The sequence below is a fragment of the Haliotis asinina genome, chromosome 8 (assembly GCF_037392515.1).
Source record: "Haliotis asinina isolate JCU_RB_2024 chromosome 8, JCU_Hal_asi_v2, whole genome shotgun sequence".
Classification (NCBI taxonomy): domain Eukaryota; kingdom Metazoa; phylum Mollusca; class Gastropoda; order Lepetellida; family Haliotidae; genus Haliotis; species Haliotis asinina.
In genome coordinates, this window is record NC_090287.1 from 39,921,483 (window position 1) to 39,939,828 (window position 18,346).

Genomic DNA, 18,346 nt, shown 5'->3' on the forward strand with positions numbered 1-18,346 from the left:
TGCCAATAAGTACTTCACTTTTAATACAACTTCATGCAAACTATTATACACCAAGTATTTTCAGTATTCTAAAACAGCTCATATCACGGCCAGTAGTGTTGTGCAGATGTGCAAAAGTGACAATGAAAACCACTGAAAATATACATATGTAACCAATACATACGTTACAAGAAAGTACAGAATTAAGTGTTCGAAACAATATAATTGTTTTTGGGTTTTTTTGGCAATGCCTACTTTTTATGGCGACAGTCATCAAACAGCAGACACATTTTGAGAGAGAAACCACATCAGTTTTATGAGGTAATGTTGTTTAAAACAGGTGATAGTATGCATAATTAAGACCTCGACGTCATGTTAAACGTGTTGCATAGTGTAATTCTTTCACATTGTCATTGTGTGTGTTGACAACCATCGGAACAAACAGGAAAGCGATGCTGGGGCATCATTTGGTGGTCCAGTTTTCGATCAAGGCATGCTGATACATAAGTTATAGATGGTAACGTAGGTAACTACATTTGTCAAGGTAGGAGGTTTCAAACGAAAATGTCATATTATTTGAAGCCAGAAACTTTGGTGTTTTTTCTGAAAAAAAGTAGCAGTTAAACTGGCTATCAGTTTTATTTAATGATATTCTACTTTCACATAATGAGCCATGTGTTGGTAAAGATATGGCCACCTCTCTGAAGGATATGAATATTGAAATGAATGTTTGATTGGATGGAAGAATTGATGTACAAATGAAAGATACTTTAGTAGCTTATCAGACATGGTTCATGTGTTTGTAATAACGTCTGGATTATTCGTGGGTCTTTGTTATGTGAAAGAGCATAACTACGTATCTATCGAAATGTATTATACATACGGTACTCATTTGTTTTTTATACCAAGTGGGTAAAACTAAAGCAAAACTTCAGACAGAATATTGGTAAAGGCAGACATGAGAAAGAACGATCGAGGATACAGCCTTGTTATGTTCCTTTTGCCAAATGTATGATGGTTAATGTTGATTACCCTGATATTTTCTTGATGCAGGACCAAAGGAAGAAAAGACAGAATCTTGTAATCCCGACGAAGAGGATGTTAATGTGTTTTAATTGATGTTTTAGGTCAGAAAAGGTATATATTCTTCGGGATAAAAATTTTAATTGAAACAACTGAAAGTTAGGATAGATACGTTACTGTTTGTACTGCAGAAAGTGACTGGTCATTTTCATGAGTTTTATGTTCTTGCAACTGGCTAGCGATCAATAATTTTGCTACTCATATTTTGGCCTACTACGCCCACAGACTGTCAGCGATTTTCTTATCGGGTTTGATTGGAGACTGTTTTTGCAATTTGTTGGTATTTTTAAAAACAAGTCTGTGTAATAATGATTAGAAGTCTGTTGACATACACATTGTTAAAGTTTTGAGCAGACTTGTATGTTACTAAATCGCCAGAGCCTTGCGGAATAGTTGATAGGTTACTCAAATAATTCTTAACATTGTCACTTAATTCTCTAATCAGAAAACAAGTTCCGTATGTATCAGGTGATAATAGTTTATAATTCAAGGTGCCACGTTTAAATATTTGTAAACTGGTGCTGATGAAAAAGTGACATGTAATAGACGACATGCCAAACATTTTATGTGAAATGTTTTTACCAGATTTTGTGTACCTGATTTGTGACTTAGTCGCTTACCCATTTGCATCTCATTAGTGAGAACGGGCGTATACATCACGAGGAGGTGCATAGGTTGTTACAGAAGCCAAAAACATTTAATCCATTTAACACAAATAGGTTTAAACATTATAGCGCACTTTTCGCCCGGTCTCATGCACACCGTACGAGGAAGACAGGTTGTTAAGGAAACCCAAAACATATAAATCCATTTAAAACATACAGCTGTAAACCTATAACGAACGATCAAAACATCCATTTAAACCAACATATATACACTGAGTATATTCAAATGAAGCAGACACGCAAAACTGTATTGAAATGGAAGCAGCGTTCGAAATAATTGCTGGCCCGGAGACCCAGCGCCGGTTCTTATTGTATTGGGCCGGCAGTTTCAAATATCTGCAGATCCTTGTGGCCTTCAGTAAATTATCTGTCTTTTTGACGACTGTAATGTTTCCCTTGTTTTTTCCCCTTTCGTATAGGGGTGTCAACACCAGCCTAAAACAAATAACGTCTCTCTGCTCCATGGGGTTCGATAATTGATTTTGTAGAAACAGTGTGAAACTGTGGCCAGTTTAGTCTTTTTTGGGGTTTTATTGGTTGGACTTTAACAAAATGGGCCTGCAGATTTTATCCAGGGCCTGTAAAACCTGCAGGCGGCAGCAGGCCCTGAAGGTCAACTGGCAAATTAAAGTATTTTCAACACTGAATGGAAGTGCAGCAAGACCTATGACACTGGCACAACCTCACGGTCACAGTTTCAATGGAAGCTGACAAAAAGGTAGACTACCGACATTTAGTCTTACAGAGACAGGGTTGTCCTAGCTAAAGACATATATCTACGAGTTGAAAACATACATGATCCAGAAGGTTGTTGTTTAACGTCTAACTCAGCAATATCCCAGCTATATGACGGTTATTCAAAAGGAATGTAGTACAATTCTTTACTTCAAGCCTAGAACTGAGGCAGTGTAGACTTGAACAAAAAATTCCAAATTTAATTTATTCTATGGAGTTGTGGAGATAGTGAGACCCCCGGGACAGCGGTGTTGCTTCTGGTCTCTACGGTGATGCGGAAGAACCAGGTCTGTAGCTGCACATCGAATAGTCATTCAGTGTTCCTGTCTTCACGACTGGACGTGTCTACCTCCGTCTCCGTGGGTGTGTCTATCTCTCTCCCTGTAGGCGTGTCCACCTCCCTCCCTGTGGGCGTTTCCCTCCCAGCATTGTCTATCTCCACGGGGAACAGGACGCAGAACTCAGGTACCTTGCCGTCCCCAAAGAGTGACCACCTGACCACGATGCGGATCTGGAACAACATGTGGTGATTGTTTATTGAAAACGTACATGATAAGAATGTTTTTATTTAAAGCTTTCACCATTGTATATCAGCGCAATTGTATATGAGTACGTGCATATGCAAAGTGTATGAATACGTTTTCTTGAAACAGGAGGGATGTAATGCCATCTGATAGGGGTTTAGAAATACGTACTGTGGAAAGAGTGAGTGAGGTTAGTTCTACGTCGCTCTCAGCAATATTCCAGCTTTATGGCGGCGGTCTGTAAATAATCGAGTCTGGACCAGACAATCCAGTGATCAACAACATGAGCATCGATCTGCGCAAGTGGGAACCGATGACATGTATCAACCAGTTTCAAATATCTGCAGGCCCTTGTGGCCTTCAGTAAAATTATATGTCTTTTTTACGATAGGAATCTTTCTATTGCTTTTTCCCGTTTTATTTCAGGGAATGTGAACTCTAGTCTAAAACGAATAACGTCTCTCTGCGCCATAAGGTTCGGTAATTGATTTTGTAGAAACAGTGTGAAACTGTGCCCAGTATAGTCTATATTATTTTATTGGTTGGTCAAAATGGGCTTGCAGATTTTATTCAGGTCCTGCAGATTTGAAAACCTGCAGGCGTCAGCGGGCCCTGATGGCCAACTGGCAAGTTAAAGAATTGCAAACACTGGAAGTAACGCATTGCCAATTCTTTGGATCGGAATGGGTCGGCGTTGGGGTTGCAGTTCTGTACCCTTATCTCCTCATGGATAGGGGGCAGTTTTACATCTCAGGATAGGAAGGCAGTAATATATCGTATTCCCGTGAATAGGAGGGTATATGTACACGTTCGCTATTACTTAGTAAATAACGGTACTGGAGATAACGAGAGGTGTGTCCTATGAGTTACCGAGGGATATGACGGCAGCACTGCCAGATTGCTGGTGTAGCAGTAGGTCTGACTCTTGGAGATGGGGCACTCGATGCCGGACTGGTAACAGCCGTTTGGGTTCGGCATTGGGAACTTAACTGGGATCCCCGCCACGATCCCATCAATCTCAGCTGTCAAATTATTGGATGACGCAGCTGAAACCGGTATTTCATGAACAAGTGAACGCAATTTGAAAATGAAGCTTGTTCATTCTTGAAAAAATATATTGGTGTACTCTCTTTTGCGCCTCGGTATATTTCTTTTTTTTCAGACGAGCCCAGCCTTCCGTGATAGCTATGTACTTTACAACGTAAAGTTGGTTTGATATGAACATTTAATTCACGGTAGGTACACCGCTATCACGGATGGCTGCGCCCGTCTGAAAAAAGGAAATACATTGAGGTGTAAAAGAAAGTAGACCAATGCATTTTTTAACAATGTTCGAATCGTTGTTCATTTCTGTCGGAAAAGGGATATCAAGAGATATCCATCGATAGGTATATTCCCGCTACCATGCTCGCATGTTGCTTCTGAAGTAGAGTACAAGCCTCTAATTATACATGTGACCCACTGTTGTACATCATGATACAGCGGTATTTAACGTTACTTAGTTACTACCAAACAATTTTGGATAAATAGAAAACCATATGTAGGATATTTCATCATAACAGGAGAAAGTACTCACGTGCCTTGAAACAGACTTTGACACTAGCATCATCACCCTTATGGAACACGCATGGCTGTACGGGGCAGGGTGAGACGTCCATTGACGTCACGGTGCCATTGGCGTCTGGAACCAGAAACACGTGGCACTGTGTACATGCTGTGAATATTTTACATGCACGAAACGTTCCTTTCTCATGGATTGTATCCATATTTATTCATAAAGTGATGTGGCAGATCTAGAGTCACGTCTTTCATGTTAAATGTCCCAATGTCATTGAGATGACCCTTGACGTCATCGCTAGTATTGAAGACGCATGGTTTGGGGTGACTGTGGAAATATCAATAGGCGATGTAAAATCACAACGAATATATGAGGCGAGTAAGGATCTTACAAACTTTGGTCAAATTAGTAATTAAGCTTTTAACCTTGCGGTTTATAAATAATTAAAACTGTATCAGACAATCCAGTGATAGACAGTATGAGTATCGAAGCGCAGTTGGGATACGACCGCAAGCGTTAAGTGATCTCGTTAGTGCCCTAATGACAAACATGGACTGGAGAAAAGTTTAACTTGAAACTTCCTGGGGTGTATCATTACGAAGGGATGAACACTTAGGAACAACAACAACAACAACAACAACAACAACATAAATACCAACTACTAGTATCAAGAATACCTATGGCATATCTATTTTTTGTGATCTACATAAACAATGTGTTAACGTTTAGTGATAACAGTGCATCTACCTCAAGGTCAAAGTTAAGGCCCTCTTGACCGTCGTGTATCAGTACGTGGTGTACTTTAGTGGCGAGTACAGAAAGGTCATTGTGAGAATACGTGTTGTACTTTAGTGTCGAGTACAGAAAGGTCGATCTGAGAGTACTTGCTGCACCCAGGTTTGGAGTACAGAAAGATCGCTGTAGGACAATATTGTTGTTATTGTCCACGTGAATATGATGCAATATTGTCCCCATTTTCAACGTGTTCAGTCAACAGTAACTAATTAAAGATAAGCACATTGTAAGCTTTCCTATGATAACGCATAGGTCTGGGGCCCGATTCACAAAGCGTTTGTATCTCTACTCCTTTCGTAAGTCTATGGTACACGGTAGAGTTACGACAGGTCGTAACGTCACAAATGCTGAGTGGATCGGGTCCCACATCACCTTTACATTATGATCACTTGTTAAATGGGCCGTGCCACTTGCGAACAAACGATACAGTGTTCATACTTTAACACAGACTTACGTCCGTCTTGCGGCCTGGAAATAATCGAGTCTCGACCAGAAAATCCAGTGACCAACAGTATGCTAATCGATCTACGCATTTAAGATACGATGACATGCGCCAACCAAGTCAGCGAACCTGACCACTCGATCCTGTCAATCGCCTTTTATGACAACCATGTGTTGTGAAGAACCATTCAGATCCGGATCTTCAGGGGTACTGACAGTGAAAGAGGAGCAATACATGGATACAACTTCGGAAAACGCGAAACCTGTTTTGACAGCTACGACAGCTGAAGCGTTGACATATCTTTGTACAAGTACGTTGCAATCTCAGTCTCGCTATACTCGCACAGCTACTACAGCTGAAGCGTTGACATATCTTTGTACAAGTACATTGCAATCTCAGTCTCACTATACTTGCACAGCTACTACAGGTGAAGCGTTGACATATCTTTGTACAAGTACATTGCAATCTCAGTCTCGCTATACTCGCACAGCTACTACAGCTGAAGCGTTGACATATCTTTGTACAAGTACATTGCAATCTCAGTCTCACTATACTTGCACAGCTACTACAGGTGAAGCGTTGACATATCTTTGTACAAGTACATTGCAATCTCAGTCTCGCTATACTCGCACAGCTACTACAGCTGAAGCGTTGACATATCTTTGTACAAGTACATTGCAATCTCAGTCTCGCTATACTCGCACAGCTATTTACTGTTGTCAAGCTTTGTTAAAATTGCACGTGAACCTCATTCCAAGCTAAAGGAAAACCGTATAATAAAACACGCTCTCACCGCAATTTTTGAAGTTGATGGACTCCGCCTGGACAACGAATAGCAAAGTCGCACATACAGCGATGCAGAGGAGTAGGTTCATGACGGTATGTGCTAGTAGTAGGCAGAAAGAGCAGAGGTCCTGTATTCAGCGACGTCGGTGATACAGAGTCTTATCGTTCACGGTCATGAAACCATTGATTCAGCACTGACGCGCCACCACTGGCTCTTTATCTCATTCTTGTCCCTCTGATAAACTCCATATAATACGTAGCCGGTTGTGGTTACAACAGTTTGTGTATTGGTCCACTGGCTGGGATGATCTTATACACGTGACAGTGAATATATCTACAATTAACACGCGAGTAAACAGTCTTACCTAACGATAACGCGACAGGCGATGAGAGGCTGATAGATCTTATTGATGTGATGAACTCGCTGGGTTGTCTGGTCCAGGTTCGATGTATCATATAGTGAGTGAGTGTGTTTAGTTTTACGCCGCCTTTAACAGTATGTCAGCAACATCACTGCGGGGACACAGATGCAGGGAATCAAACCTGGGTCTTCGGCGAGACCAACGAACGCTTAAACCACTAAGCTAACTCACCGCTCGTGACATGTAGCTTGAACAAAGAACAATCATTTGGATTTTGATGCAAGTAAGACAATGCGAGACAGCTGCTTAACTTTATATGGATAATGCTGGCATAACAGCCACAGGTCATTATCTTCTGATAGGTCGTGATAGGTCCATTCGTCTCATCATACAGTTGGTAAGGAGAGACATATCCATACAATGCACTACGGTTGTATATGTTTTGACAGCCATATGGTGGCTGCAACATATTCTGATCTGATGGAAAAATGCAAAACTGATTCTAAAATTTGGTAACAATCTACTTCAGTATGCGGAATATCTATCCTCACAAGTTGACTGCCGATATCCCAGCAGGACTCACTGGTGTTATTTCTCTTCATATGTTTTCTGAAAGTCTACCTTTTGCTATGTCATGAAAAGTTTTAGTACTGTCATCATTGAGAAAACTGAAGTTCATATACTGCGATTGTGATATCTATTCCCCGATGTGCCTCCTCAGCACGTGCAACTACTAGCTTTTGAGAACGTGCTTTATATGTGCATTCCTATGAGGCGACTAACAGGATCGGGTGGTCAGCTCGCTGACCTGGTTGACACATGTCATCGGTTCCCAATTGCGCAGATCGATGCTCAAGTTGTTAATCACTGGATTGTTTGGTCCAGACTCGATTATTTACAGCCCATCGCCACATAGCTCACTCACTCACTCACTCACTCACTCACTTCATTGCAGTGTACATCTTATTCTCGTTACAACTGCTTGTATCACTTGCTTAACGGTGTATCTACACCACAACGTGACACTCGTTGCACAACGGAAGTTGATTATCCATAGAAGGTGGTTTTCCGTTATCTTCACAACTTGCAAAATGTCTTCTCAAAGAAGAATTTGACACAGTGTTCTTAAATTAGTGCTCTTTTAGCTACAATCCAGTGCGATAAGAGGGTGGTTAGATTCTCGTTTTTAATAAATGCATACATTTCGGATGATCTATCCAGCTATCTACGACATATTATTTGCGAATAAACTCGCTCACTCTCACATGCGCTGACACTGATCAGTAAGTAGCCGTCACCCAAGGTCGCAGGTAGCATGTTTGACACACTTACTGTCAGTGTTCACAGACATTTAATCAGCTGCTGTTATCCCACGTGACGGGAGGGCCATCCCAATCATGAAAGTACACGATAACAAGAGCATCCATATTTATTTAATCTGGGACGTTTTGTTTGTTGTTGTGTAACGCTGAACTCAGCAGTATAATAATCGAGTCTAGACCAGACAATCACAGTGCACACACTCACTCACGCACGCACGCACGCACGCACGCACGCATGCATGCCAATGGGATACAAATAGCATTTAATAGAGCATACTCGTTAAGGATATTTAAATGGACAAAGGCTGGTTGACAAAACTAAAGCTGACGGACACTAGTTGCACCAAGGGCCATGACCACCCTCAAACACTACCGTCTCTAGTTTGTAAGTTTGTCTCTGAGTGTATCGTGTTATATATTCATCTGAAACAGCGTGAGCACATTGACAAATACACGTGGAGGTCGCCATTACGATAAGATACCGTGGTTAAGTAAGTTCACTGACATTAACACCGTGGACAAGGTAAACTTGTGCTGGACTTCAAGCATCGTGTGAATATGTTCCTGCGTCTGGCGGCCATCCTGATTCTCATTGCGGCTCAATGTTCAACAGATTCCGTGCCGGGATTCGAGGACTGCGGTTAGTGACGTAAATACATGGTCGGAGTAACACGAGCAAGTCACGATCTTGAGACGTGACTCTAATCTAGACATGATCATGGATTTTATGAATTTATGTAAACACATAACCCTCAAGATACTAAATGTAATCTTGAAATGAGTGAGTAAACAATACTATACCTTAAATGTTCTACATATGCAATTTAATATTTCATTCAACGCACACACCATTATTTATTTATTATTTCTTGTTTCTGCAATATTCCGTATAAATAGTATAATAAAATCTGAATCAAACAAACCAGTGGTTGATGATATAAGCACCAATCTACGCTCTCTGGTTACGATGACACGTTTTCAGCCAGGCCACCAGATCGGACCACTAAATTCAACCTCTTACAATCAGTGCAGACTGTTTTGGACACACGGGTTCGGATCACTTTTTGGACAATAATTACTACAAATAAAAAAATTAACTTTTGTAATCGTATGTTGTTTTATATGTCATGGTTAACATAAATTTCAACAAAATCGGTTGGGAGATTAATATATTAGAAAATTCTAACTTGTGTTTTTTATGTAATAAGTGTAGTGGTAGAATTTACTAAAATATTCATATGCTCGCCTATTTCGTTTAAATTTGAAAATGATGTTCATCATGACATATACAAACAATATACGATTGCGAATTTCTCGATTTTTATTTTTATCCCATTTCTGCAACATTCATGACAAGTTTGTAACAGTTGACCATATACCTCGTGTATGTATTACCACTATTTGTAGGGTAGATAATGGAAAACGCGTTCACTTTGTGATACAAGCAACAAAATGTGCACACATGTTCACTTTGGTACACTTAATACTGTAAGAAATATCGTTGGCCACTCACAATTCCAGGAGGGCCGCCATTTATATTACACCATCTTTGTTTCAGCTCCTAAAACAGTATGATGTAACTGGTTAGAAAACATCCATGTTTGCTGGAGGAAACTCAAGATGACCGTCATTTTATGATAAACAGGTGTTCAGTGAGGCAAAATACGACAATTTTCAACCAGGTTTCGACGTTTTTTGTCGCAGATATGGTTGGCGGTTATCATGTTGATCAAATACATAAGGTTACCTACGCCGAAAGAACAGAGATAGTATTTCAAAGCAAAAACAAACCAATTAAGATGGGTGCTATTTTTCCTTCCACGACTCTGATTATCAGATCATGATCACTTAATGTAAGAACATTATTTAGAAGTCATTGGGTGTTCAATGATACAGCTTCGAACAAAATTATTAATTATTTATATTAATTATTTTTTAAAAAATGTTTTAAAAAGTATAGATTTCAAAATCATCGATATTGTAACTATTTACCTGGCTCATTTGGTTCATTTATATTTGCCTCTCTAAATGATCAGATCAGCGTAAAGACCTTGGAGTTACACGTCCAGTACCAGATTAGAATACATGTAGTGGAATTGAGGGCTTTGCGACCTACGTTTCTCACTTTCAGGATATGTTGGAGTGGGGTGCCTTTGGAATAGGCAATGCTGTATAGATTCATCTATGATGTTCCCATCACATATTCTTAGAATCTGTATATGCTATGGTTTATTATTAAAATCTGATTTTAAGATATCTCAACAGTTTACCTACATGGAGATGAGATATCAAATTTTCAGTTCATTTTCAGAAAACATGGAGGACAGAAAGATACGGGACAGAGATAGAGAAAACATTGTTGAACATGTTTTGTCCAGTGGAAATGGAGGTGGGACGTAACATATGACATTGGCAGAAAGGTTAATGTCGCTGAGCTGTATTATCCTTTGTGACCGCCATTAGCATTAATGGTTGCCTGACGTCAATGGTTGCATCCTATAGATTGGATCAGATTCTGTAGGCACTTGTGGGGATGTCCTGATATTCTTCCTGCAAAGCCAGGAACAAAGCAGCTAAGGTTTGCGGTTGAGGATCACACATTGATCCTGTGCTTCCCACAAATGTTCAACAGGGTTCAGATCTGTTGATCGAGAGGGCTATGCAAGAACCTGAGCGTTGTGCTGAGCAAGGGAATCTCTGGTGAAGTGACTCTTGCTGTGTGCGGTCGCGCATAGTCATGTTGGAAAATGACGTTCTAGCGGTTCCTGAATTGAGTGACATAAGGTCTGATGATTTCATCACAGCAACATTTGAGCTGTAAGATTGCTTTGGACTTGAATAACATCGGTTCTTCCACTGCTTGTCCAAACCACAAAACTTTTGCCAACGAATCTGTCAATATCCTGTATGCAGCCGGACCGTTCATGACGCCGTCTGTAAGCACACTCTTCCGTCAGGACGCCTGAGCATTATACCAGACCGTGTTCACTTGCTGAACATGTCATTTCTCCACTGGAGATGGTTTCGCCACCACTGTCTATGCTGTTGCTGATGGTGCCGTGTAAGGAAAGGCACCCTCAAAGGTGCCTATGACGAATATATACCTAACGAAGGCGGTTCCTGGCAGTCTTGTCCGAGATTATTACACTACACATGTTGTAGAGGATAAAGTCGTGAACCTGCCTTAGGCGGATGTGGTCACTTGATCTCTTCCTGACCGAGGACGATCACGCGTCGTTCCATGCTGCTGGTGTCGATCCCAAAGCCTTCATATGGTACTCTGGGACACATAGAAATGCCTTGCAATCGCTTTATTACCTTTATTTGAAAAAAAAAACCCTAACAGATTCGGTTGCAATTTTGCAACAGGTTTTCAATGGCAAAGCCGCGGGTCACCCCCACCCCACTGGAGCCACCTATGCAATATATTGCGACACATATTGCGAACAACTGTGAACTGATGTTCATTGTAAATTAATGTCTATGCAGAATTTGATTTAAACCATAAAAATAATATCAAAAACTTCGTATATCTTGGATTTGTGATTGGCCAACGTTATTTTCTGAACAGGGAGCATGTGGTGAGAAATCATGGCAATTTTGGTGCTATCATAAAGTGAACAATTTGGCCAATTTTGGTCTGTACTCCGCCAAACTATATTCTTTGAACAATTACAGATACTTTCCTTTTAACAGGCTCAACTATTGGTGCGATCAACTCAGTAGACATAACTCCATGTAACAGCGACGTCCGGTGCGCCATTCCTCGGGGCATCAACGCCAGCCTCTCCGTCAACTACACGTCAAGTACGCCACGCAGAGTTCCTCCAATGAACAACCCAATATCTAAACATTCAGCATGATGCTTTCTTCCTAAAGGAACTTTCCCCGTAAGGATGGGAAACCCACATTAAATTGGTGCGCCTAGTGGCTGCAAGGGCCGTATGGTCACCAGGGAGTTGAGACTGATAGCACGATGCGCCGCTATTTAACTAACTAACTAACTAACTAACTAACTAACTAACTAACTAACTAACTAACTAACTAACTAACTAACTAACTAACTAACTAACTAACTAACTAACTAACTAACTAACTATACTGATTTCTAGTCTGTCGTACAGACCCTGAAGTATATATATCCAAGAAAGCCCAGGCAAGTCAAGTTCAGAGACTAGCTGTCTGTTAGTATAACTGATTTCCTGCTTTGATCTTTTCTCGACAGCAATTGTGATTTGACGGTACGTATGTTCTTTTTTATCTTTTGAAGAGGGCTTGATCACCTCAGCTAGAACCTTCATCTGGGGAATTGTTGACAACACTTTGTTCCCATTTCCGGTTCCGGCGGATGCGTGTCAGCACATGAAGTGCCCTTTAAACCACGGAGACTTGGCTGTCTACAATAACTCATTCTTCGTTTCGGAATCATTTCCAAAGGTACGACCTATACACAAACCCTCATAATCTAAATAGGTTCCTTCACAAAGTATGGCGTGTAAAAAGTAATTTAAAATATATCACAGGTTCAAGAGACCGACCCGATACAAATCGTTGGTTTTCATATATGTTGCAAAGGTAGCAGCTACGCTCTAAAATATGCATTCACTGTGATTGTTAAAGGTGATTTACGCTATGTTAAGGATTTTATAAACTTAACAAGTGCCTATTTTTCAGATAAATGTGACTGCCAAATTTCAATTGGTGGATCAACTCGACATACGTATCATTTGCTTCACTGTACCTATCCAGGTCTTATGGTGATCGGCACATCTATTTCTGGTTAATAAAACTCCATATGAAGCAAACGTGTTATGATGATGTACAGAGTCCTACAAACCTGATGACGTAATACACCCATCATGGCCATCAGTCACAAAAGGCTAGTCAGTCTACCGTTTGATCTCAAACTAATTGCTGCAGAGACAAATCAAACTAATTCATCAACTTTACACGTCTATTAACCATCCACTAAAAATCGGGAACATACTAAATTTTGTGACTAAAAGTAGAAAATTTTGTCGTAGGTACTATAGCAAATACAGTGCACCGTAGACTGGAAGTATTACAAAGGGAGATAATGTGGTCGAAGCAGACAACGAATGTTTCTTTTCATAATCTTTTTACCTGATTTCCACTTGTTTGTGAGCACAAGAAAACACTGCCCTTACATCAAAATGTCACACTCTAATAATGTCAACATTAAGTCATCTGACTAGGACATATTTATCCTAACTACGACATGACGACTTGTTCATTCACGCGACATGCACTTCGCTATGCACACTTCCAACATGTCACTGCAAATGTAACACTGACTTGTACCTAATAAATAACATCAAGTGTGATTTTGATGATGAATTTCAATAAACAGTTAGAACTTTCAGTCAACATTCAACATAGATACCGTCTGTCAAACTGAAAAAAAGTATGGAAGCCCAATTTTGCGAAAATTATTCCCATTGCTAAGCATCATGTAGGCACGAAAGTTCCTGTTTCTGAACCATTCTAATAAAATACACGCATTCTTGTTGCCGTTTCTTTCTTTCAAATGAAAAAAATACATTTCCCGAATTTTCCCGATTTTTTGTGTGACATTTAAGGGTGTCCTTAAGGGTGTCCTTAAATGTCATACAAAAACACATAGATAATTCCTGCTGCAGTTAGTTTGAGGTTAGGTGATTTTTCACGAAGATTGACTAGCCTACAAGAGACAAGAGACAGGGGCGGATACATTTTTTTTCTGTGAAAGTGTGGTGTGGTGTGGGATGGGGTTGGTTGGTGTTTCCTGTGAACTCTATTGAGAAGGTTGTGTGTGCACGCTTCGTTTTCACCTCGCCTATTAATAAAGATATACTGTTTGACACATAAGGAGTACTCCATCATAGTACAATTTTTTCCCCAAAACATGTGCAGAGTTACATACATAGTACAACAGGTAGTTAATTGTGACCATCCACACAAACATTTTCCGTCACACATATGGATTGTCAGGGCGACAATAGTCTTGGACTATTTCCATGGAAAGAAAACTCCAAGAGAAAAAGTTCCAGCCATGACTACTCCAAGAAATTTATAACACAATATGAGAGTCCATTTAAGAAATGGTCGCTAACAAATATCACAAACAAAATAATTCTATTATCACGGAAATAATAATGAAAACAGATAATGTAAAGTAACTATTTAGCTGATTTCTTTGCAATTATTACGTTCCATTTGCTTGGCTTGCCACGATTCTTGGCATTAATGTCGCACGAGTCACGGAAAGAGGTGAGTAGTTACGACTAAATGATTCGAAAACAGAGAACAACACTCACAGGGCAACTTCTAATTGTGTGATTACTGTGCGACAAAACACAGTAGAGCTAGGGAGCGGTGGAGTTAAAGGTGTGAAACTGTTCGCTCATCACGCCAAAGAGCGGGTTCGATTCCTCACATGCCTACAATGGGTGAAGCCTATTTCTGGTGTCTCCCGCCGTGATATTGCTAAAGCTAAATTCACTCACTTTTTCTGTTATCTGCTGTTTGAAACGGGAATTTATCACAACATCGGCTAAGCCAGAGAAGTCATTACGCGTAGTGAACACTTTGGAACTGTCCTTTGTATCAGTTTCTGCAACCGATCTCAGAGTTCACAGAATATGCAACAGCGTGTGACAGCGTAATATTGACTGGCGGGAATGGAACTGTGCTGATTGACATCAGAGAATATACTTCTTGTACATATGGTATTTCAAGGACTGAGAACATAGGATATATAATGTAATCCACGTAACTGGTCATCTTTTAACTGGACTGGACAGAATTTTCTATCCCGCACAAATCCTTCATAATTTATCACTATTTAACTCCTGATAACTGGATATAGGATAGGTGTAGAACTGATCCTCAGTAACCCACGCTTGTCGTAAGAGGCGACTGACGGGATCTGGTGGTCAGGCTCGCTGACATGATTGTCACGTCATCGTATCCTCAATGTGTAATTCGATGTTCATGCTGTTGATCACTGGGTTGTCTTGTCCAGACTCGGTTATTTACAGAACGCCGCCATATAGCTGGAATATTGCTGGGTGCAGCGTTAAACTACACAAAAACAATATACTGAAAACCATGTCGAGAAAAGCGTTATTGTCATAACTTGATCTGACTTGAGACCACAGCGATAGCTGTATAAGTCGTTAATTCATAACACGTTTTCTTTGAATAAAGCTTTATTCACTATAAAGGTATTATAGGGCCAGGTGATCTCATCCCCACGCAAGCTTTACATTAACAGTGAAACAGATGATGCGTCTGTCGAGTTGATCCACTAGCTCGAACTTGGCCGTTGCATTTATCTGAAACACAAGACTCGTTTCAGGACACCATTACAAGATCACATACCATAAACAGAAGGGGAATTAACAAAAAACAGGCGGGGATAGGACCAATTATTTACAGCCACCGTTGTTGTTCTCATAGTAAGTAGTCAGTGAGCATAATCAACATCAGATGAGTGACAGATACGACAGATCTCACATCCTTTGTAGAGATCCTTTGCTTTTAACAATATTCAAGCAATAAGCAATAAGCAATATCACGGCCGGTGAAACAAATATTGGGCTTCACACACTGTACCCATGTGGGGAATCGAACCCATGATATGACGCACGAACGCTTTAACCAGTAAACTACCCCACCCCAACATTCTATAAAACATTCATTAAAGTGAGGTGTACGCCGCTTTTAGCAGCATACCACACTGCTACTGGGGGGCACACCAGAAATGGTTTCACACATTGTAAAAAATGTGAGGAATCGAACCCAGTTCTTCGGCATGACGAGCGAACGCTTTAACCACTAGGCTACTCCACCGTCCCTTATATTTACGACAGGTGTGTTACACTGATGTGACACGTTCCCGAAGACCCAACTATGATAAGAGTCACACACTGCTATAGACGACACATCTTTAAGAGCTAACCTTTGTAGATGGCATGAGAGTTAATACCTAGTCCAGTCTCAAACTAGTGATGTTGCACCATTACGACACATCTCTTAATAGCTATCTCTGGGCCTAAATTTTCGAAGCCCTCTTGGCACTAAGATAGTCATACGGTAATGTTAATGAATGAGAGCTTTGAAAATCTTGGTCCTGCATAACATCATTAGAATCAGCCTGGTTCCCGGGGTCTGCTGCGCTAACAGACATTAGAATCATATCCGGTGAAAGGGATAACAGGTAGGTCGTACCGGGGGTAGAACTGCTGATAGGAAAAACGAGTTCTTGTAGAAAGCCTGGCTTCCCTCCTGTAAAGGACAGTTCATGTGCTGGCACGCATCCAGCGGAACCGGAAATGGGTACAAGTTGTCGTTAATTATTCCGGCTATGGAGGTTTGGGCTGAGGTGATCTCGGCATCTGCAACAGAGAATGAAAAGAGGAAACTTGTATATAGTAAGTGTATAAGACAGTGTTATTAAGACGATTTTCAAATAGAGAGTATATTCTGCTTTACTGTGTGGCCATTTCAAATCTAGGAGGTTTTTTTAAGAAGTAATAAATCTGAAGGATCTGTTTACAGGTAATAGCTGGCATTTCATTGCAAAACTACTTAATTATAAACTGAATCTACACGAAAAATTGCCTGTTGTTAAATTTGGTGTTGGTGCGTTTTCTATATGTAAATACTACTTTAATGAATATTTTAAGAAACTCATTTTTAGAATGGACTTGTTTATGTTTGCAACACCCGCCGCTATGTGGCTGAAGCAATGCCGATACGGCGTAAAACACTAACTCATTATCTCACTCATTCTTAAAAGCCTGCATGACATACTGGCGGTGAAGTTGAGGGCGAGAGCGACGCTGCTGCCCCGTGGAATGGAACACCGGGAACTGTGCTCACACGGCGTTATGTCAATGTGATTAATTTCACCAACAGTCGAACCTGCAGGAAGAAAGAAGAAATGCAATCAGGGTAAACACTGATATATGTCCATTAATTATTTATAATAAAAACACAAAACAAACAGAAAAAAACCTAATGAGGTAGTTTGCGACTTAGTTTACTCACTTGTTTATAACAGTGATCGTAAAACGTAAACGTACTACATGTGTGTACATAATTACGTACATCACCTCACGTGTTTTGGGTTATTGTTTTTTAAAGTTACTAATTATGCGAAATCGTATTCGATCGGGACTTCCACGGGGTGTTACTGAGGCCATCTCGAGTATTTACGTCACTAACCGCAGTCCTCGAAATCAGTCACGGGATTTCCCGAACATGACAACACAGAGAAAATCAGGATGGCCGCCAATCGCAGGAACATGATGAAAGGATGCGTGAAGTCCAGCACAGGTACAACCTTTCAAAGACCTCGAGGTTAATGGCACTGTTCTTATTTAGCCATCACAGGATCAAACGTCGTATTTTACAGTACTGAAACAAATGCAAATAAGGAAGGAAATTTATTCTGTGACCGGATTTGCGTATGTCTATCGATATTTTTGGCGTATGTATTATATGAGGCAGCATCTTTCAAACGTACTCATTGTATAATGCAGTATGCATGAGCATATTTTTCATGTATTCTATGACCGGATTTACAGACATTTCCAGGAATTCAGAAGTTGAAACATTTACCATCGAGTATTTCCAGTATATTCGTGTTCCTATTATTATGCAGTATGTACTGAATTTTCTTATATTTTTTACTAAAGTTGAAACATGGATATTTCCTCAGCCCGGTAGACGTGTCGATTTTCAGATGTTCAGATGTTTACTTGCCTTAGAAACGTGCAAATCTTTCTGGTTGGCAAGGGCATGTACTTGAACAGTTTAATTTTGTTGATATCACCGGTACTAAATGAAGAAAGTCACATAGTTTTCCACGAGTGAATTAATGAGTACTAGTACCTGTTTAAATATTTCACAAATGCAATAATATCAAGGCTCATGTGACTCTGGCTAAGTAAAACAGTGAAAGGGCCCCAGAAACGGCTTGGACCAATAAGGGCCCACATTTTATCGTTCCTATTGGGTTTTGACAGTTTTTCGAGTAGTCAGTATCTTGGAGTCTTTATTAAGAAGTGATACACATTAGGCAAGAAT

At 40.3% G+C, this 18,346-nt stretch overlaps 3 protein-coding genes across 3 annotated transcripts; 1 reads left to right on the forward strand and 2 right to left on the reverse strand.

Annotated features, from left to right (window-relative positions):
* On the reverse strand, positions 1 to 6,799 carry LOC137294710 (NPC intracellular cholesterol transporter 2-like). The gene is made up of 4 exons (XM_067825785.1): positions 6,575 to 6,799; positions 4,563 to 4,667; positions 3,857 to 4,032; positions 1 to 2,973 (listed from the first exon to the last, which is right to left on the reverse strand). Exons 1-4 carry the CDS (start codon positions 6,654 to 6,656, stop codon positions 2,773 to 2,775), a joined length of 564 nt encoding a protein of 187 aa, XP_067681886.1. The 5' UTR covers positions 6,657 to 6,799; the 3' UTR covers positions 1 to 2,772.
* A 1,927-nt stretch (positions 6,800 to 8,726) lies between these two features.
* On the forward strand, positions 8,727 to 13,051 carry LOC137293461 (NPC intracellular cholesterol transporter 2-like). Its single transcript, XM_067824016.1, has 4 exons — positions 8,727 to 8,891; positions 11,948 to 12,058; positions 12,522 to 12,688; positions 12,926 to 13,051. The coding sequence occupies exons 1-4, from the start codon at positions 8,810 to 8,812 to the stop codon at positions 13,010 to 13,012; spliced, it is 447 nt and encodes a 148-aa protein (XP_067680117.1). The 5' UTR covers positions 8,727 to 8,809; the 3' UTR covers positions 13,013 to 13,051.
* Positions 13,052 to 15,498: 2,447 nt separating this feature from the next.
* Positions 15,499 to 17,564, reverse strand: LOC137295468 (NPC intracellular cholesterol transporter 2-like). Its single transcript, XM_067826851.1, has 4 exons — positions 17,483 to 17,564; positions 17,069 to 17,179; positions 16,484 to 16,650; positions 15,499 to 15,588 (listed from the first exon to the last, which is right to left on the reverse strand). The coding sequence occupies exons 1-4, from the start codon at positions 17,562 to 17,564 to the stop codon at positions 15,499 to 15,501; spliced, it is 450 nt and encodes a 149-aa protein (XP_067682952.1).
* Positions 17,565 to 18,346: the final 782 nt, after the last annotated feature.